General features: G+C 38.2%; 1 protein-coding gene across 3 annotated transcripts; it reads right to left on the bottom strand.

Moving 5' to 3' along the window:
• Nucleotides 1-6,230: 6,230 nt before the first annotated feature.
• Nucleotides 6,231-22,582, bottom strand: LOC117421938 (potassium channel subfamily K member 10). Of its 3 annotated transcripts, none has more exons than XM_058991793.1 (7): nt 22,485-22,582; nt 19,383-19,705; nt 12,818-12,935; nt 10,157-10,317; nt 8,889-9,075; nt 7,767-7,909; nt 6,231-6,852 (listed from the first exon to the last, which is right to left on the bottom strand). In XM_058991793.1, coding segments are annotated over exons 1-7 (1,509 nt in total). In that variant the 5' UTR covers nt 22,486-22,582; the 3' UTR covers nt 6,231-6,276. The 3 variants fall into 3 exon arrangements, with proteins under 3 accessions (XP_058847776.1, XP_058847775.1, XP_058847777.1); XM_058991792.1 differs by lacking the exon at nt 22,485-22,582 and adding an exon at nt 21,752-22,339; XM_058991794.1 differs by lacking the exon at nt 22,485-22,582 and adding an exon at nt 20,207-21,713.

Below are 22,582 nucleotides of genomic sequence, written 5' to 3' on the forward strand. Positions count from 1 at the left end.
GTACATTTTGTATCATAAATAACCTTGTATGACCTTATGTTCAATTACTATAGATTTAGAGGAAAGCAATAAGCAAGAAATACATTGCATCTACAGATAAATCATACTTGTAATCTAGTTTCAATGTTGATGTATTTAAAAAAAAAAAAAAAAGGTTTTCGAAAATTGTTAAAATAGTATTAAAATGTTTAGCTTACCAATGACTGGGTATATAATATAGGCCTATACTAGGTATTTTAAAAATAGAAATAATAAATGTCTTTTGGGGATAAATTACTGTGGGCTTCACTTAATTGATGTGCTTAATTAAAGGGTAGCCATTCACTGGGTACTTTATTTATAGACCAGCTTGTCTTGTTTCCCATTCACTCCCCCATTAATCCAGTCATACCATATAATTAAGTCATTGATACCAACCATGCATTGGTAACAGTGCTTCAGTGTATATATTTAATGCATACTAACAATGCAAGCCATACACTATATTATGGGGTCTGTTAATTGATTGACCTCCTCAATTGACATCATTAAACACATACAAAAAAGGGCAGCAGTGTGGAGTAGTGGTTAGGGCTCTGGACTCTTGACCGGAGGGTCGTGGGTTCAATCCCAGGTGGAGGACACTGCTGCTGTAACCTTGAGCAAGGTACTTTACCTAGATTGCTCCAGTAAAAACTCAACTGTATAAATGGGTAATTGTATGTAAAAAATAACGTAATTGTGTGTAAAAATAATGTGATATCTTGTAACAATTGTAAGTCGCCCTGGATAAGGGCGTCTGCTAAGAAATAAATAATAATAAAATACTGTGAAATCAGGTTACAGGTTTAAAGGGCGGAGGTATTTAGATTATAAAATCAACCTCTTCTTGTCCTAGGGAGAAGGTTGTTGACATATCCTTACTTAAGTAGCACATCCACAAACTAGGTGCATGGTGTGAGGAAGCAGGCATCACTCAGAAGAGATATGGAAACAAATACCTGTGTGCTGTGAAGATGCAGATCCCGTCACAGGGAAAAGGTCATATTGACCCTGGTGCCATGACCCAATTCACTCCATAATTCTTTCCTTCTCCGTCGCAGCATGCAGATAGGCTTCCTTTCATCTCACAGCACATCAGCAGATGATCTGTTTCTTTTCTGCTTCCAGAACAATATTCATGTTGAATAATTTAACAAGATGCCTGCAAATGTCAGGTAAAGTTTGATAGAACCCAATGCAATGTTGTGATTCAAATCCGGCGTTCATCAGTATTTGTATTGATTAGTCCTATCAAAGGATGTAAAATGTATCATTCAGTGTGTTAGTGTTGTAACTACCCAATGGCGGGCATAAGTGAAAGGCTCCTTCAGCAGTTAATCTACTAGTAGTTGGAACAAAGCAGCCAGTATCAATATAAATGATGTAGTAAGCCAAGGGAACCCTGCAAGACGTCTAGAGAATTTATGGCTCATGAGAGATTGAGCGTGCCAGGGAAGATATTTGATCTATAAACCATTTAAAGCACAGCTAATAGACAGCAGTGTCTGGCTTTCCACATCCTGTGAAATTCCATTACACTGGAATACATAACTGTCCAGTTCACACCGTGTGCATTGCAGTGTTCAGCACTGTAACAGTATACTATGAGAACTGAATTTCAACAAGAACCGTCATGTATATGTTCAGCAATCTCCACCAGAAATAACTGCAGTCATTTTTCATACTGGAGTTTGATCTGTAAGAAACACTCTTAACCATTTCATTTATAGTACAAACATTGGTTAAGCCTATTGAATAAGATTAAACAAGCTGTTATCAATGGTTATACTATAATATCAATCAAAGGTTATCAATTACAAAAGCTGATGAAGTCATGCAGTGACAGTACTCTGTATGTAGTGCTGTTGTAAATCCTAGTGCGGTGAAGACCTTTAAAATATAAAATGAGAGTGAATATTTCACATTTACACGCAATGTATGTCTAAACTTTGTCCTGTAATTGTAGTCAGAAAATGCATACATGAGAGTGCAAGAGTATTCTGTCCATTCTTCCAGTTTGTTAGTTAGTCAGCATTGTTGCGAAGTTACCAAAACCAACAAGTCTTTCCGTCTCAAGTGGGCCAACAGTGTGGTCAACATAATGGTTTGCAAGATACGAGACCCCGAAGTACTGGGGATCAGCCCCCACCCAGTCATTCCCCTTAAACCAGAGCATATCTATATCTATATCTATATCTATATCTATATCTATATCTATATCTATATCTATATCTACATCTATATCTGTGCTTGCACAGCCACCAATTCTCTGCTTTTTGACCCACTTGAGATGGAATGACCCCGACCTAAAAAACATGTTTGCAATCAACACCAGTATCTTTTGACTTTAAAACAGGCTCAGCTGAAGAATACATTCTTAAAACAGTATAAAATGAGGCATAGGTTTATGAAAAGGATTGCCATAGACATAGACCAAATACAAGCCACACTTAGCACTGTTACATTTGTTCATTGACTATGATATTTATTTCCAAAATGCACTCACTACATTTAATGTAATGGTCGCACATTTAATGCTTTTCACAATGCGTAAATTGAGCAGGTACCCTGCTCATTCCAACTCCTTTAAAACTTTCATGTTAAATTTGATCTATTGTAGCTCACAAGTACAATCAATACCACGATGTAATATATTAGCAGGCTTGCATGCTATTTTTTTGTAGTTTATTGTTTTAAGAATGAACTTTAATCAATTAACTGCTGCATTCACACTAGGCAATTGCCAAGTAAGCCTGGCTACAGCACGGCAGATTGATCAAGAATGGTAACAAGTTGTGTTTATAACATATACCGCCTCGCGTTCCACCTGCATGTACAATTTAAATATTTCTAATATCTGCACAGGACACACAATGGGCTTTATTGTCAATGCCTTTGCAAAATGTGTATGCTGGTATGCCTCCCTTCAGTATTCCAGAAAGAAATAATTGCGAGTTTGTTCATAACTTCAGAAACTCATGTCCAGCAGACAAATGTTTTAAGGCTCTTTAGTGGTAAGCAAAGGCGCTGCATTCCAATTGGTTAATGCATGGTCATATGCACTCATACCTATCTTCCCGCACCTCTGCTGTTGCTTTCAACAGCTTCACTTCTCCCCCCTCCCCTCTGACTGTTGGTGTTCCCTAGGGCTCTGTCCTCGGACCCTTGTTATTCTCTCTGTACACCTCACCTCTTGAAGCTCTAATCTCTTCATTTAACTTCCCCCACCATTTCTTTGCTGACGACACCCAGATTTTCTTTTCCTTCCCTTCCTTCACCCCTGACCTTTCCGCCCGTATAACTGCTTGCTTGACTGCTATCCAATCTTGGATGGCACGCCAATACCTCCTCATCAACCCATCAAAAACTGAAATCCTTTTCTTCCCCTCCCGTTCTTCCTTCCCTCCCTCCCACCCCCACCATTTCATTTCTTCCCCTGTCCCTCATTCCGGTTAACTCTGCTCGCAACCTCGGCGTCATCTTTGACGTGACCCTTTCCCTTGCTGATCATATCTCGGCCACTACACGCACCTGCCGATTCCACCTATTCAACATCCGCAAAATACGCCCCTCCATCTCTTTCTCTGCTGCTAAACTCCTGGTTCATGCTCTCATCTTCACCCGCCTCGATTACTGCAACTCCCTCCTCCTTGGCCTTCCCTCCTACGCCTTCACACCACTACAGCAAATTCAAAACGCCTCTGCTCGTATCATATTCAACCTCCCCCACTCCTCTCATACCTCCCCCTTCTCCACCAGCTACACTGGCTCCCTGTTTACTATCGCTGCTTATTTAAATTCCTTACCCTAGTCTACAAATCCCTCCATGGTCTCGCCCCACCATATCTGGCTGCACTTATCACTTACTATGTTCCCTCCCATCCCTTACGCTCTCAAACTCTGTTGTCCCTCTCGGTCCCACTCTCGCCCTGTGCCCAATCCTGTTTCCTTTCCTTTTCCCTCCTGGCTCCCCTTTATTGGAATAAACTCCCACTCCATATAAAACAGTCCCCTACACTACGTAGTTTTCGCTCCTCCCTTAAAACTCATCTTTTCACCCTAGCCCATCCCACTGCGTGTCCTAGCCCCTAACCCCCGGTCAGGATCCTGCTTGCTTGCCCAACCCTCAGTTCTCACTGTAGCACCACTCTACTTACTCACCCTTACGTACCTTCTTCCTTCAGCCTTTTCTTTTGAATGTACCGTTTAGTTTAAAAATTGTCCAGCGCCTTGGTCAAAGGCGCTATATAAATAAATATAAATAAATAAATAAATAAATAAATAAATAAATAAATAAACAAACATGACCAAAATAGTTTGCGTTGTTACCCATAAAACAGATACCCTCTGATACCACCCTACAATAAACAAAATGGCGCACCAGCTACAGCATGAGAGGTTTTCTGGATAAATAATATTTTTTTTTTAAAGTGTTAATAAATTGTTACCATGGTATAAATGTCACCCTTGGTTTGAAAAGGTGAACCCCACTGAGCAATAAAGACCATTGTCTGTCAATTTTTCAACCCTTAGGAAAAATAAATTTTACCATAAGCCTCAACTCCAGTCAATATTTGTTTACTGTAAGTTTATTCTGTGTCTTGCATATAAGTAAGAAGACACCTTTGAAAATCCTTGTCTACCAGACTTGGTTTCTTTAGTTTTGTTCATATTTTTTATTATTTTATGTTGTTCACTAATGCTGAGGCACACAGCCCAATAACTACCTAATTGGAAACAACTTTCAAAAATCATTCAAAAGAGCAGCAGATGTACAAATCTGACTCAATACGTTAACTAGCCTCGCTGAAAATAAAGACTGAAGGAACAGGAGATTAAATACTGTATTTTCAGAATATGCATATTAATTCATAACTTGTGCACAAACACGCCTAAAAAACCTGAGCACACTAAAACATATAAAACTATTCGCACACGCTTAAATAAACTCAGAATTCTTTAAGGGATCCAGACCAAATCAAATTTCTGTCCTAAAACGTTTTGTTTGGTCTTCATTTCGCATTGCTGGTATTTCTGCTCCTTTAACAGAAGACGACACTGATCCACTGTCCCTCCTTGTGTTAAAACGGTATAAATGCAGCCATTATGAGCTCATTTGTTTACGGTTCAAGCAAACGTATACCAAATATTGGGTTTGGCAACCTTTAACAGACATACACTGTACTTCCATTTTAAAAAAGCACACAAGGTAAAATAATAAACAGCAGCACTAGTGTTATTTCTGCAAATTTTGTAAACTACTGTCTCGGGAACTCATTTCTTAAATGTGTCACTGATTTGAACGCTTTTTTTTCAATGTATGGCTTATCTCTACAAACTACTGTTTAAAGTGGAATCTGCGTAGAGTTATATCAAAATGAGGCCTAGCGGAGTTCTGTCTGACTCTACTGATTTTTTTTTCAGTGTGAATGCAGCACATTTTAAAAAGTATTTGTATACATCAATAATAGGACAACAAGCCCTGAGGTTTCGTTTTTTTGTAATCACGAACTTGATATTTTTTTCAATATACTTAATAAGACAGCATTTTTCTGAACTCATGCACAATTTTTTTTTCCCATTACAAGCTCTCAGCATCAATATGTATCAACCTAAGTATCAACAATAAGATTAAAAAAAAAAACCTGTACACCTTAATAGTCTCTAAAATGAAATTAGAAGATTTTTTTTATGTTCTGATTTTTTAAATCTTCCAGTTTTTGAAGTCTTCATATCTGTTTTAAAAGCAACTGGGTTGTCTCGCTTCAACAACTCCAAGTAAAACAATTACACCAGGACCATTACTAGTCTATAGAGTAAGACTGTAATAGTGAAACACTAGTTAAGGTCACATTCCCAAAAGAAAACACAGTCATAATATACATGGTATTGTATTATGCTACAGGTTTTTCCCATTGGATTAGGTCAATTCTAAACATTGCCTCCTAAAAACCTTCTTTTTCATTTTATAAATAAGCAATTGTTCTCACAATTATCAAGTAATAAAACATTTTGGCAGCCACCATCCTTGGTAGCTTTCTCGACAGGTTGACCGTTTTTTTTCATTTTGGCAAATGAAACTTCAGTCATGAGGGCACAGTGAACAATGTCAGTGTATACGGCAGACCTTGCTCCATCTCAAGTCTACACGTAAAGTACCTTCCCGGAAATATAAGGCACGTTTTGAGATATTTAAAAATGACCTACTGATTCACCCATTAAGGATTTGTCTGCTTTTTTTTTTTCTTCTAGTGATTATTTGTTATCGTATTCTTTGGTTACATTGGGTATACTTCCATTCTGCAGCTCGGATCTCGGTGTGTTTTCAAAGTCTGGCACGCTGGTGTTGCACTCCTTTTCCTGTTCGTCTTCTCTTTTCTCTTCATCTGTTGAGCAGCTCCCAAAATTCTCATATATTTTCTTGACATCATCTGGAATGTTCTTCTTGAGGTCCTTGTTTTTGTTCCTCTTAGCCAACCTGGTCAAAGAACTGAATCTGTTGAAGATGTTATCCTCAGAGGAGCCTTGCTGGTCGTACTGCTCGGACATCCGGAGCCGCAGGTTGTTTAGTTTGGCGTCGATGCTTTCCTGTGAAGATGTTTTGAAGCGGTCAGTGTCCAGGCTAGCGAAGACGGCTCTTTTCTCTGGAGACAGCATGTCCAGGGAGTGAGCTCTCTGATCCAGGCCCAGCCTCCTTCGTTCCATGCTCCGCATGGTTGCTGCCCTCTGGAGCTTGTCATGGATGTCTGTGCTCATCCGCCTTCTGGTTTCTCTGAACTCTGCTCTCACACTAGCCTTCCACTCAGCAGCGTGAGCTTTTATCTCACCAACCTGCACACAATTAACGACAGCATAGGGGTTGGAGATTGACAAAGCAAGCAGTATGCATGTAATGACAGTATGCTGGGTAAATAGGCTTTTTCTTGATAGAATAACACATCTTTTATATGGATTTGTTTTTGCTTTGAGGACGAAGCCACCACACACAGGTGAATGATTAGAGTGAAAGACTATGCGCTAACCCACTAAACTCTAAAATGAAAGACAATCCTCATTTCTGTCTAAATGGACCGTTATATTAGAGCTTTAAAAAAAAACATTCAATGCATACAAAGTCCATCTATTTTTTTAATGGCCCCAGAAGCAATTCAATACTCCATCTTGCCTTTTTCCACATTTAAACTGTCCAAATCTTAAGAAAATATTCATACTGTTAAAAACTGTGAATTATATGCATATGACCTTTGTGTTCTAGAATCTTATTATAAGGCAGCAATACTCCTAACTTCATATGTAGTTTGTTTTTTTTTATTCTAAGGCCCCCATGACTCAACCAGTATGTCAGTCAATCATTACAGCTCTATCAATTTCAATTTGTTAACAGCCAACAGCATAAACAGCCATGATACACTGCAGGCTGTGAAAAGACAATTTTACATAATCTTGTGAAATGCTAGGGCTAAACCTCCAATCTGGAGAGAGCAGTGATATATAGAAAGCGAGCCGATGAGTTCATTCAAATCAATGGGTAGGACTCGTCCGTCCTTCTTCAGAAAGATCACTTGACACCTTGAGAGTGCAATGCAGTACAATGGGGAGCACAGCGAGTACTACAGTAACACTAAAGGAGATGAAGAAGAAGTTTGTATTTATTCATTACTTCCCTCCTAGGGTTTTGTGAAGAGTGAGTTGAGTGAGTGAAATACTTTCTAATCTGAAGCATTGCTTTGTGAACATTACCCTACCTCTTCTTTTGTTTTCTTCGATATGACTCTCAGCCAGTCCCCGATCATGCTAAGCACTGCTGCAAAGTAAGCAAGGCCGACCAGGATCCAGAACCACACCAGCGGTTTGTACCACTCCCGGTAATGGATTATTTTGTTTCCACCTGGGGACAACAAACAAATAGTTCATTCATTACCAAACATTATTTGGGAGACCCTTATATAATATTATAGTATTCTATAATAGTGGCCAAAACACTATAGTTTACTATACTAGCGTACTCCTTATAATATATTATGATAAAATATTATTTATTTTTTTTGGCCATTGAAGACATTCATTTACATATAGTCCTATGGTATCAACACAATATTTCTGTGGAAGGTTTTCCCGCCAGAAAAACGAAGAAGTTCAGATATTTCGCACCACAGGCACTATTGGCTGTGCTGTATTCCTGTGCCCAAGAATCATCGATTTGGTAATAAAAACAAAATCAATCAAATGCAATTAAAGTGTTGGAGAGATAACATTGAATTAATGCCAATCGAAAAGGTCTGATTTAATTTCAAATTAGCAGCGCTTCAGATACCCATTGAAGTAACAATCATCTCAAACAGGTGTGCAATGCTCAATGGAAATCCTTGTTAGTAGTTCTTAATTACAAGACACGTAAGAAGAATACAAATTCCCTGGAAACTTCCTTGGAATGTTTCTTTCTTCTAATACAGTGTTGCAATTCACATAAAACGGTCAGGCAACAGATTTACATTTTGAGATGCATAACTGTAGTCAGTTGAAAAACTACCAAAGCACGGGCACTTGGTGTTAAACAAAGACCTAATAACAATCAACATAGAAATTTGTAAGCTTAAAAGTAAAACAAAAAAAAAGATTTCCTGAGAAAGGGTCAGACCTAATAGGGTGGTATCTTAAATATATATATACATCATTTACACAGCAAATTCTCTTATAAAACTGCAAATAATGTATGGCCAGATACATTGATGAAGAATCTGTGTTGACCGTCACTACCCGTTGTTTGAGAGGGGGTGTTAAGCACAGGTGTCTCACAGTTTGTATTTCTGTATCTGTCCCAATACTTGTTGGAAGGTTTTGTATATGGAACCAACCCATTTCAGTACCTGCAACATAATCCCCGAACCCTACAGTTGTGAGGGTGATCACTACAAAGTACAGAGAATCCAGCGTCTCCCACTCTTCGATGGATTGGAAAATCACAGCTGGAATTGTGACAAACACGATGCAGCCTAGTAAAATGAACATGATTGTAGAAATCACTCGGATCTTGGTCTGGGTTATCTGCTTCTTCTGAAATGAAAGAGACAAATCATTTAGTGGTCCGTTCTCTCATAGTGATCTAAAAAATACATATGTTATGTGGCACCACACTGTTCTCCTCTAAATCATTTATAAACCATATTCTCTTTACCATTTCAGTCCTGGATTCTTTTTATCGAGCCCAAGAAGGAACTGCTTTATTGAGTAGGCCTATACATGAGAACAGGACAAAGCTTTTTTTTTTTTTTACATATATTTATACACTGCCTCAGACTGGGACCTAGGAGTCCCATGAGGTTGCAACGTGATTTCCGACAGCATATGTTAACATACAGTGCTAAGATAAGGAGAGAAAGGATTTATGGCACTTCTAGATCAGTAGCAACACCATATACTTTTTAGTTTAACAAAGTTTATATACAGAGATTTAAAAAATAAAGAATTAATGAGAATGACGTTCCTTGAGTCTAAGTGCTTTTGTTTTCCTCTTTTAGGCGCTGTAAAGAATTGTGTTTTTTTAGGATGACTTTGTGACATGTTCAGTTTGTTTCACAGGTCTTTGCACACTGGGCTGCAGTGAGCTGCCAGCAAGGCCTATCTCCTGTACATCCAAATAGTATCTGGGATACCAAGAAGCAAACTCGGGTCTACATGGTCATCTTTGAAAGCCAAACCACCAGCCGGCTTCAGATATCTCAGTCCTAATCTAGACATCCTAATCCCTCCATTTCACAATCCAAACTGCTGTAACAAAACAGAATATATGCAAGCTTTCTTCCACAGACACAGACCAGTCCCCAGTAATTGCAGAGATATCTGTCTATCAGCGGCTGCTGAACATCAACATTATTGACCTCTGAGAGATCTTATGAACAGTGGTTTGTAATCAATAAAACTATTGTGTGCCATGCATGAAAGGGTTATTAGTATACTGTTATGTATTTAAAATCTTATCCTCCCTGAACATCTTAGCAATTCATAACAGGGCCCACAAAACAGGGGTTATGACTGGGTTATGAACCATGTTTAGAGAGCCCACTAGGTTAGGCTTAAAACTAAGGCTGCCTCATAAAAAACTTGGAAAATAATGAGGCTTTTTGTTTTTACTCACCCTAAATACCTTCTCCACTCTTGCAATGCTTTTCACAAATATTGTCCCAAGTTGGTCCCCAATTCCAGCTAGTAGAAATCCGAACAGAGGTATTCCAAATAGGGCATAAAAGATACAAAAGATTTTACCTCCTTCCGTACTTGGAGCAATGTTTCCATAACCTAGTGTAAAAAAGAACAAGCAAACAATTAATGGGATTACAGCTATAATTAACTGAATAGTGCAATATATAAAGTACAGTAAAGCCTATTGAATAAAATGGCAGCCACAGCAAACTATGGTAAATGCATTGTATAACCATGGGAAAAGCTGTGGGGTAAACTTCTATAAGGGCTAGTGACCAAAGTCAATATTTTAATTGATTTCAACTGCATAAGTTGTATTGTTGCTTTAGAAAAGAGAGAGCGAATTACAAGAACAGGTTATTAATTACCTGTTATCTAACAGGCCCTCACCGCAGTTCAATCAAAGCAGGGAGGATTCAGAGAGAAAATCATTGCTCAGATACCCCTCTCCTCCATTGCATTATAAAGCGTATTCATTTACTTGGCTGGTGCACAAAGATTCAAATAGGAGGAGGTGATCTATCCATGATGGCAGCAATGGTTGTCTTTCTGGCTTCGTGTCTTCCTTTCAAGATCAAATAAATCAAGCACACTTCATGATCACTGTTCGTATTATTTCATCAAGCTCCAAAGCTGTATGCATAGAGCTATCTACCTTGAACTTTCAGTGTTGAACACTAATTCCATTCACATAGCTGGATATGTGGGCTGTTGGGTAAAATGAGTCACGACATAAGACAATGTTCACTGTAAACTAATTTCTTCAGCTTTGCTTACAATTGTGTTTCATGGCCCTCTCAATGGGGGCAACAATTCTGAAGAGGCTAAATTGTTTTCTCTAGCAAATGTAAGACACATTATTCTATAGATAATGGTGGCATCTTGCTATTTAGAAGCATTCACATAGCGGAACCCACACTGTTATTTCTTAAATATATTTTTTATATATAATATATTAAGCCTTATATGCATTAATGATATACACACTATTTGGATGAGGATTTAGGTTGTCATCTTTATTATCTTAAATACATGTTTTTGTTTTTATCTTGCATATTTAATCCATGTAGTTTGTTGAAAACTAAGGGCACATAGGCAGGCATTGTGAAACAACATATGACACCAGTGGGATAGTTATTTCTCTACTTGAACCATAGACCAGAAACTGTTTTCCAGCATGTTAATGTACTATTTGTCAAATAGCATCTCATGGCTGGGATACCAGAGAAAGTGTAAAACATGACCCAAAATTGTGCTATTCTGCTATTTGAACAACACACTGTCAAGAAGTAGCAATATGGAACAGGTGATAAGGGGAGAGACACTTTATACAGTAGGGAATTAAAATAAGGGCTTATTATGCTCAAGGAGAATCTCAACTGCCCAATACTTAAATGTAAGCATACATTGGTGTTCAATTAATTACATCTACTCCTGCCATGACCAAGTATATATGTTATTGGTTGGTTTTCTCTTTCTCTAAATGGCAAGAAAAACAATGTACAGTGAGTATACCCTTTAAATATGCAGTCTTTTATTTAGAGTAACCAAACTTTGCACGGCAAGTTGCTTCTTGGTTCAGTTTTCGTCCAAGTCATGTGAATTTGTTGTCACAGTGATGAAAGCATTCTCTGTGACCTTTCTCCTCTGGATGAAGCAGTTGTTTTTCCAATAAGTAGGAGTCACGGAGTGAAAATTGTAATCGACCCACTTCTCAGTGAAAGACAGCATCAAAGTAAACTGACAAGCTGAGCAATAGGTATAAACAGGTAGGAGTGGATGATGCCCTGTGTCTCAGTCAAATTGACATTAATTCCAAAGTGACAATATGACTGGACATCGATACCTGTGACAGCTGTGCAAGTAAGCAGTAATTAGCAGGAATCACAACTTGTATGCAGCTATTTTATGTATTATTTGTGGGAAGTATATTGGATCTCAAAGCTATGATGAAGCCCTATCAGCTTCCTTCCAAAACAGAGCCTTAAAGTTGTTTTTTTCCCATCAGTCATGCTGCCTGACCATAAAGCAGAAAATGAAAGATTTTGCAGCTTTTTTACTCAGGGGAAAGAAGTAATAAATCTTGGGGTCTGCAATTATTATTAAAAGAAGTGACAGAATATAGGGAAATAGGCGGTGATATACTGGTACCCAGTTAATTCTGTTTCGTGACAGCAATAAAACATACTGGAGGTGATGGTCACTATGGCTCTGGATATGCATGGATACAAAATTCTTATAAACATTCTGGGCAAGGAATGTCAGCCTTTAGTTTCTCAACCTCTTTTCACAGCTTTTCACATTGTCTTTTCCAAACCCTAGTTGCAACCAAAACCAAGACAGTCATATTAAAACACATCCATAGTTTTTATACATACTGTATAGGGCTGATACAAACCACAAAACATTTATACATTGCGTTTAAAAATGAATCTCTAGCAATACACAGGAGGAATCAAAAGCAATTTGTGTGTTGTGTGTTGTGTGAAGTCACACTCTCATTCTGTCATGTCCTAAGGTAATGCGACTGATGTGCAGAAGTTGATTTATAAAGGGGAGCTCAGTAAACTGTTGGTGGTTCAGCTCTAAAGTTTACCTATGGTGGTAATTACGGTCCCAGCAAAGAAGAAAGCACTCCCGAGGTCCCAGTGGCTCATATTGTTGGATGTCTCTCCTATCGGACTCACTCCAGCACTCACAGCATCAATAGCATGCTGAAAGGAAAACATATACAGTGTTATATATCTGACAACAAGCAATTACATGTTAATTACTGAACACATCCAGCACAGTGCAGCTTTCCTTCTTGATTTCAAATTGATTTATTTGCTGCTGCAGACATTCCCAGTTTGCTTTAAAATAAAAAGGTCACCAGAACAATGTTAATTATGCACTACCCTCCAACAAATTCTGGGAGAATATTGGAATGCCCTTTGTCCCTATATGCAACACTTGTCATCTTGGAGTCTTTTAATACACTCTTTAATACACATATTTAAAATGGGTACCGTTCCAAAGCAATTCTGCCCAGTATATTTGATTACTAAAAACAGGAATATAAAGCGGGCATAATAATGCAATGCATGAATAAAATGTCAAGAAACAATTTCAAGCACTAGAATCAGAATACATATTTCCATGTTTAAAAAGCTGGCCCACTGGTATTAAGTCTCAGCTTTGTTTTCTCACCAACAGAATAAATCAACCAATTTGCATAATGTATTCGCAAAACAAAATTGCTTGCATCTGTAGAATATAAAGTATTGTTTTTTGCAATGTAATATTTAATACCGGTAGCTGGCGACTGACTACGATCTTCTGTGAAATGAATCATTACTATTAACTGTAGAATTTAAATGAAAAGTGGAATGTTATATTCTTTGCCAAGAATCAAAACAAGCTGCAGCAGAATTTTGAAAAGTAAAATAAATTAATGACAAACGTTTTGACTATGGAGACATCAAGAAAGACTAGTTGAAGTTACTTTTTGTATTACTCCAAATATAGTTTATTAAATGACATGTTTAATAAAATGATACCATATCACCACCCTTATGTGGGCCTCTCCTCAAGTTTACAGTGGAGTGAAACCGTGACAACACAGTCCTTTACAGAATATAAAGAATAACCCATTATTATTATTTATTTATTAGCAGACACCCTTATCGAGGGCGACTTACAATTGTTACAAGATATCACATTATTTTTACATACAGTTACCCATTTATACAGTTGGAGTTTTACTGGAGCAATCTAATTAAAGTACCTTGCTCAAGGGTACAGCAGCAGTGTCCCCCACCTGGGATTGAACCCACAACCCTCCGGTCAAGAGTCCAGAGCCCTAACCACTACTCCACACTGCTGCCAGTGGTAGTCTGATATTCTTATACATTATAATACCAGTGTATTAACGTGAAGATAGCAAAGCTATTCACACTACAACACTACTAGCAATGGCAACACAAGGGATTTGGAACATGTACACTGTATTGCACAGTGACAGTGACTTTAACAGTCGAATACTATTATGAAACCATGGAACTGCAGTAAGTTACCAGTGTAGTTTGGTTTATATACAGTATCATCCATCACTTCAAGCCTTCAATCAGAAATTCTTAGGTAAAACTTAAAGAGAAGCTGAGTCAAGTATACAAACCTTTCATAAAGGCATCATTGATGAAGGCATTCGCCCGAATGTTTGTCTACATGAATTAGTTTACCTGTAGTTTGGTGTGTATCTCTAGCATTTCATACCATTCACAATACCTTTAGAATGTCAAAGACATGCAGCTCAGCTCATTCCATTGTAGCTGTGCATGGCCTCTTACAACAGAACCCACTGCATTGCAGATCATCTGGTAAGCAGTGGCTTGACTGGGTGTCAGTCTCAGCTGTGTTGCTCTACTCGGTCTCTGCTGTTTTAATAAACAGTAATCCCAAAATTGCAAGACCATCAAAAATTCAGAATCACATTTATTGAATGCAGTCATTCTCTGTTGTTGCTGGCTTTCTGGCACTAACTCATAATTACAGCTGCAAATCTATTAAAAATAAATCAATCCCCTTGCAATGTCCGTTATATGTCTTTTTGGCTGCAGAGACCCGAGATTAATCCTTACTTGCCAAATGTGGACCTGCCTATGTTGGAACCATCAACAGAGGACGGAGAAGTGCTCTCTGATCTGCTTGCCTGTTTCAAATGTATTTTGTGTTCAAGCTCTATAGATTTATGCTAGCTAAGATTTTTCTAGGCATTAATGCATTATTTACTTTGATGAAATCAACCCAAGACAATTTTACATAACACAGCATACTTGTAGCTGACTGTGGCGGAGTGTCCCGCCCCTCTGTATTATTATTTGTATTTTTGTTTGCGGCGCGGATAAAAGCGCAGCGTCTTTTATTACTTATATTTAAAAACCCCATGAGGATGCATGACTGATCAGCTACTGATTATGTAACTAGCTGACAGTCATGCATCCTTACCAAACGCGTGCAGACTCTGGCCGAGGGGTAATAATATAATTAACAACTAGTTAACCCCTCGGCCAGAGTATAAGAACCTGCAGCTGTCCGTTCTGCGAGGTTGGAGTGGAGTGTAGAGAGTACGGGAGAGCGGAGAGAGAGTGCGTAGAATACAACAAAACAATTGCTATATTTAAAAAAAGTGTACTTGTTTCTATTTGTTTGGCCATCGCGCCTTTTTGTTTTCTGTTTTGTTGTTGTGTTTAAATCTTTTGTTTTGGTTTATTTATTTATTAAAAATGCTGAGTGCCATAGCATTCAGCTTCACCCGCCCATCCATTGTTTGGTTTCAGTTACTTCCTGGTCCGTGACGTCATCAACCTCACCACTGCGAGCCAGCCTGTCACACTGATGTATGTTGGATTTACTTCCAATACATCAACATATCACACTTCAGGATATAGAAACAGTGCTGTGATAAACTGATCTAACATTATAGAGAATAGTTGAAAGAGAATTGTTGTACCAGCTATTCCATTTATATCAAGCACAGTGTGTCTGTTGCCATTAATAATACAGGGTTTGAATTAAGCCATGGCACAATACCATGGAACCTCCCATTCCAACCTCACTCTAAGATAAGTAACCACTTGTCTTGGTTGCAAAATTCAGAACACTAAAGTAGCCAAAGGAAAAAAAAAACTCTGTAAACATACCTTTTATCATGTCCCTTTTTTTGCAAATGTAAAATGACATACCCTATTGGCAGTATTATGGAATACCCTACTGACAGTCTGTATATGTATTTTTATTTGAATGTTGCCTCCAAATTAATACCACAAAAATGTATAAACAGACTCACACTCTTCTGTTTCCTCAACATTTGAGAATAACTCATTAGAATTTAATGAGGAAATGTTATTTTTAAAACTCTGACCTGCCTGTTTTTCACCTGCATGTGTAGACTGGAAAAGCAATTTCCAATATTATTGTTTGTACAGCAGAATTGGTCTTTTTTTCAGTGTTTGCCAGTGGGGTAGAAATGACTTAGCTCACTTACTCAGAAATTATATTATAGTAGCAGAAATGGTGCTTACAGCTGAACGTGTAGCTTTGACTGCAGCTAGTATCCAACCTGGTACTAAATAGTTTCCCTGGCTGGTGTGGGGGTACTTCAGTTAGCATGGGAGTGAAGCAGCTTGATGTCATTGGGGAGGGACTCTTGCTAAATGAAGACCTTTTCATTTGTTGGTAATTTCACCGGTGAACACGTGGGAGGGATAGGATCAGCTTTTGGCCTGGTTTGAGCTGGTAAATACCAGAGCAGGATGCAGTGATAAGGAGAGTTGGCTTGCCTAAGGAAAAGAGCAAAGTGATAGGCTGGACTACTGTCCCTTAGTTTGTCCCGAAGCCTAGGGAATGTTAATAATGTAGAATTGAGCTTCTCGGCCAAGATACAATTGAAGTGTCCTTAAAAAGCCTGTTGTTCTGCTTGCTTAATTGATTTTATTCATTAGTTTAATCATCAGCCTGGTTCATCTTCTCCCAGCAAACACTTTAAACGCTATAATATTTATTTATTTTGTGAATGTTTGTGTGTTGGCACATAATTTGCTGCAGGCTTTTTTTTTTTTTACCTCAGGTTTGGCTGTTGGACAGCGATTGCTCAGTGGTTGGGAAATGCTCTGTCAGCGGTTTTCCAGACACAGGCTCGTGTGCTCATGATAATTTTTCTCTCTTATTATTATTATTTATTTCTTAGCAGACGCCCTTATCCAGGGCGACTTACAATTGTTACAAGATATCACATTATTTTTTACATACAATTACCCATTTATACAGTTGGGTTTTTACTGGAGCAATCTAGGTAAAGTACCTTGCTCAAGGGTACAGCAGCAGTGTCCCCCCATCTGGGATTGAACCCACAACCCTCCGGTCAAGAGCGCAGAGCCCTAACCACTACTCCACACTGCTGCCCTCTTGACGTTTAATTAAAAACGTATTTCAATTTTTTTAATAAAAATACACGAAAATCTCAACTGGTAGAAAAGCAAATGTTGGAATGAGTTCCTCTACTACTACATCAGTATTGCACTACTGTAGTGTTACCTGAAATGACATTCCTCAGTTGGTTTGTTGCCATAGAAACAAGTGGAATCTACACAGTGTCTGGTGTATGACATTTTTTATTATTATTATTTTGACATTGCTTCATTATTAAGGTTATTTAATGTTGATACTGCAGAGATTTAATTATGGAACAGGAAAATGAACCACTAAAGAACAATATGATGGCTCTGCCATTTGAATTAAGTTTCTCTGGCAGCTCAAGTTTTGACTGTAAGCAGACAGCAGCAGTGTGCTAATCCTTGTGATTAGCATGAGCTTGCAAACTGTTTGTCAAAATTCAAATGTATAATTCACTAACAACAATTAGAAAAAAGCCTGCGATATCACAAGTTTACCTTTGATCTGCCACTGTTAAACAGATCCGAGTCACTGATTCCAAATACAAAAACACTATAACCCTGTTAACCCTTAACCCTGTGTTCACAGTATCAATAAAGGATTTATGAGAATACAGTAACTCAAGATTTGTATTAGTTATTTCCCATAGTTTGTTACAGTGTAATCAATATAAAGAAGCCTTTCACAGAGGGCTTGGGAGTGCACTGGTATTTGTTTTTCGATTAATGAGTCACCATTGTGTCTGTGTGACACAGCGCAGAGTCTGCAGATCCCTGCCTATTAAATAATATATTGCACAGCTTGCCTTCAGCCTAAGAGCTCTACAAAAACTACCCATCTACTCCTGGATGCCTGTGTCAGTAACGACATGTACAGACAACAATTTAACCAAAGCACTGTTTGTCCCACAGGCAATATTTGTGTCCTTATATATGGCAGAACAACCTCAACTGCTGCATTTCCAGCAGTTCAATTACACACATCTGGTTCTGTGATTTGTAGCTATCACCAATGGGCCAGGTAGAACAGAACTCAGAACATGCTCAAGCTACCAACCCCCCAGCACGTTCTATCTGTTTGGTACAAAAAGGGTCCTCTTGCAGCTTTAATAACAGCCCTATGCTCTGGCCCTGAATAAAGATCTAACATTTAAAACCTATATATACCTGTGTTGATAAGAAGACAACAGGATATCTGTATTCACACAGGAGGCATTCACCAGACACAAGCTACGCATTGAGATTTTCTGCTAAACCACATTATTTCTTCAGATATTGCAGGACGTATTTCAGGCTTGCAATGTGACACATTTTTTTTTTATTTGACAGATTTAATTTTAAACTTCCTGTGTTGTCTTTAAAGTTCCAAACACAATGTGATTCGCATCCCCAAGTAATCCTGCTTTTGATCTGCATTTTGAAGAATTCAACATTTTCATAGATGCTTCCTTTGTCAATGAATCAAACAGCGGAAACCTTAAATCAGAATATATATTTAAAAATGTGCATGTTTTAGAGCAAGAATTAGGTGTCATAAATTGTCAATAGAATAAACAGTGCTGAAAGACATGCAACTCCATGTTTTGCTGGCAACCACTACTAATTAGGAACATGCCTGGGGTTATCGCAGAGTGGAGTCACTCATTAAGAGCTAGAAATGTGGGAATGGCATTTTCTCTGCATTTCATGTGTTTCTATTTGGGGACAAATTTCAGATACAATGGTATGCAGCTGAGCACCCCTGTGGAAGGTTTGTAACGAATTTAAATTCAGAATCATGCTTGGCTCCCTGCTTGTATAATATAGTGGTGTTACAAGAGAAGGATATTTTTTTTGTTTTGTTTTCTGCTTTTCCCTGCTAAGAAATAAATAATAATAATAATAATAATAATAATAATAATAATAATAATAATAATAATAATAATAATGTAACCCAGGCAAGAGATATAGAATTAAGAGCCATCTCGTGCATGGTTGTGTAGCTCAGTGCCAGTGTCATCAATAATGTCTATGGAAGGTGACTAGAACTGAAGAGCAGCTCCTGTACTCAGGTGAAAGCAGCTTAACACAGACCTACAGAAAAAAACAGTGTTTGAATAAAAGCAATAAATGACAAAGTCATAAAAAAAGGTACAAAGATATTGCCATTGCTTTTAGCGCTGTGGTCTGCTTGAGTTTCATAAAGGTAATACACCGGCAGAGGACAATGATATTTTTTTCACACTTTACCTGTATCAAGGCCTCAAGTTCGCCTGACTTCACACAAGGATGTTTCTGGAGGAATTCCGATTTTTCCAAGGCTATCGTGTTCTTCTGGTTGCTTTCAAAGGGCTGTTCAAGAGCCCGGAACACAAGTCCCCCAGTCACCAGGTAAGCCACCACCACGACAAAGATGGCGAGCACGGTCTTCCACTTCATCACGGTCTGCGGGCTGGGGGAGCTGTTGTCCATGCTGGAGACCATGGTGGTTCTGGAGGATATGGACAGCCTGGGGAGTGGGCAGTGGTCATTGGGTTTTGCATCACAGGCAGGCATACTAGATTGAACAGCCACTGGAAATAAAGAACAACAACAATTGTTGTATAGTGAGTGTAAAGAAAATGTTTAATGCATGCATATAAATCCCAGTAACATGCTCGCAGACACAGTGTGAATCATTGAAGCTGTTCTAGACAGAATACTGCAGACTCAGCTGCAGTCCCATCAGTATGCTTGAACTTCATCCATTGTTTTTACATATAATGAATGACAGGCCGTCCTGTTTTTATCTACTGGTTATTGTGATTTCATACCTACCTAGGGGCACTCTGCACCACAATCAAGATATAACATGATCTGTTTTCATTGTTAATCTATTATTTGATTATCACTGCCATGGTCAGAATGCAATATAGCATTTGTTAGCATGAGTTAGAATGTAGCAACAAGATAACATTATAATATTATGTTTAAATAAAGTCTCAGATTTAAAGCTGTGGTGTACCACAATTATACATAATCGTTACCCTAAAATAGAATGAATGAGTGTTAAAATGAAAAGCAGACCTTGTTACCTGTTAAGCTTGTTTACATTCCCCAACTGAAGTTTTGCTGCAGGGACTCAAGCTGCCTTTTCTACTGTATGTACCACTTTCTGAGCCATATCCTCCAAAGACCAATTTCCTCTGCGCTTGTTTTGAACAGTTTCACCCCAGCCATAATAATATTTGAGGCTAAACAGTGAAAACCAGAGCATCTTTTCAGGGTAGGAATGCTTCCATGCAGCAAGGAAAATGTGTTCCCCTTTCCTGAGCTTGTTGCCATGAATGATAAAGTAGTCCCATTTCAAATGATGTAACGAAAAAATATTAGTAGTAGCTGTTTTTTTTTTTAACTATTCCTGATAAACAAACAAACAACAAACAATTCTCTAAATCGTTTATTAACCTTTGAGTATTGTATGCTAATTAATACAGCACTTGTTTGAAATGATGGTTCAAAAACGACGAGAAAATAATGAATATATAATATTGAATACTTTTAATAACGTGCAATACAATATGCCCTCCCAACGTCTAGAATCAACAGCAAAAGGAACTCTGGCAACCACAAGCAGAGATGATGTCACCTATAATTCATCACAAGCATGTCTACAGTTTAAGGCGTATAATAGGCTACCTATTGCCACAGGGTAAAACGTATGGATCATGTATTTATTTACAAAGAAATACATTTCAGATATAAAAAAAAGTCTAACTCTACATCTTTGAGTCACTTTAAACATGAATTTGTTTAATTTATAGGAAAGCAAGGAATTGGTTCGCATTTCATTCGTGCTTCTGTAAAATTCGTCACTGTGTTCTGACTTTCACAATTAATGAAAAAATAATCTATGCATCTGATTTTTCTATAAAGCTAAAGTATTCAAGCAATGAAAGGGTGGGGGAAAGCCCACAATCCCAAATGGGAATCAGTCATTTGTGGATGAAATTCAAGAGAGTGCTGCCTGGGAAGGGTTGATGGGCATGTACATGAGGGAGAAACGCCCACGTAGCAAAATAGGAGAAAAGGTTTCATCTTCGACTTCTTTTTCGTCCTTATGTTCCTAATAGTGTTCCCTTTCTTTGACAGACTGTAGGTTTTCCCCAGCTGTCTACTCCCTGATATATCCCGCTGAGATCATTTAAGCAAACAGACACATCTGAGCCCTCAGAATATACACCCAGTCATATTCAAGAATTATCAAAAAGAGAGAAAGGTGCCTTTCGTTTTATTGGTAGCCTTCACTTCAAACAAACCCACTGCAGTCTGCATATTTTTAGAGTCCGGCTAAACATGGTGACGTTTATTTTGAAGCCTAAATGGCAACAAGCGTAAAATGTTTAGTCAGGTGTAACAAAACTATTCAAGAATAAAGCACAATTGTTCAAAATGCCTTTTCATAATATGCATTTGATACACTGTACTGCACACCAGTGATAGGCATTCAGTGTCCAAAACAGTGGCACCACTGAACCCAATAAGACGTGCCCATAAAGTACAAGCAAACACATTATCACGACAAAACAGAAGAAAAAAAAAAAAGAAAAACGTCCAACTCTTTTTGTCCAAATACAAACCTTCTGGATCCCAATTTACTTGTTTCCTTGGTGTCTCTATTGGAAATTTCATCTCGATATTTTAGACAAAGAATCCAACCGATGTCCAATGCTTCATCCACAAATTAATTTCTAAATATAAGGAGGCTGCGCACTTAAATGGAAAATTCGTTGTTTCCAAGTGAGAGAAATAAAGGGAAATTGCAAAAGACGCCGCATCCAAATCCTCTTATTCCACGTTTGCCAGAAATAGGATGGTCCACACTGGGACAAAAATTGGGATTGATCTAAACGAACATCTTCAATCCCAGACTCAAAGCATTCGTATACAAACACCCATTCTGCTGATCCAGTACTGCAGCACTATTCTACACGTCAGTCTCTGTGTATTGGCATAAATCGACTAATGATTCTGAAGAAAACAGCAGCGATGGTTAACTGAACGCCAACATCATCTATGAAAGCAGTATTTAAAACTGATCACTGCAGCACAGTTCACGATTACTAGAGCGTGCCGATACCACACACGACAGCCTCCACTGCAGCAGTGACGGGTTTTTTTGTGGCATTTACGCTTTGCGATGTTGTGTTGTGAGAAAAGATGTGAGAACTAACTTAGAATCTCGAATGAGGTTCAATCGAGATTTAAAAAAAAATGTCATTAAAACTATTTAACAGAACCTATATAATGAGTAATGATCATTTCAATGAAAAAATAATAAATTCCTAGCGTTGTCCAAATTAATATACTTACTGCTTTTATCTGTGTGATGGGGTGGTGGTGTATCCCTGACCCTCGTTGTTAGGTGGAGTTTCCTGCTGGAGATACGCTCCACTGACCGGCAGCAGTAG

The sequence above is a fragment of the Acipenser ruthenus genome, chromosome 18 (genome assembly GCF_902713425.1).
Source record: "Acipenser ruthenus chromosome 18, fAciRut3.2 maternal haplotype, whole genome shotgun sequence".
Taxonomy (NCBI): Eukaryota; Metazoa; Chordata; class Actinopteri; order Acipenseriformes; family Acipenseridae; genus Acipenser; species Acipenser ruthenus.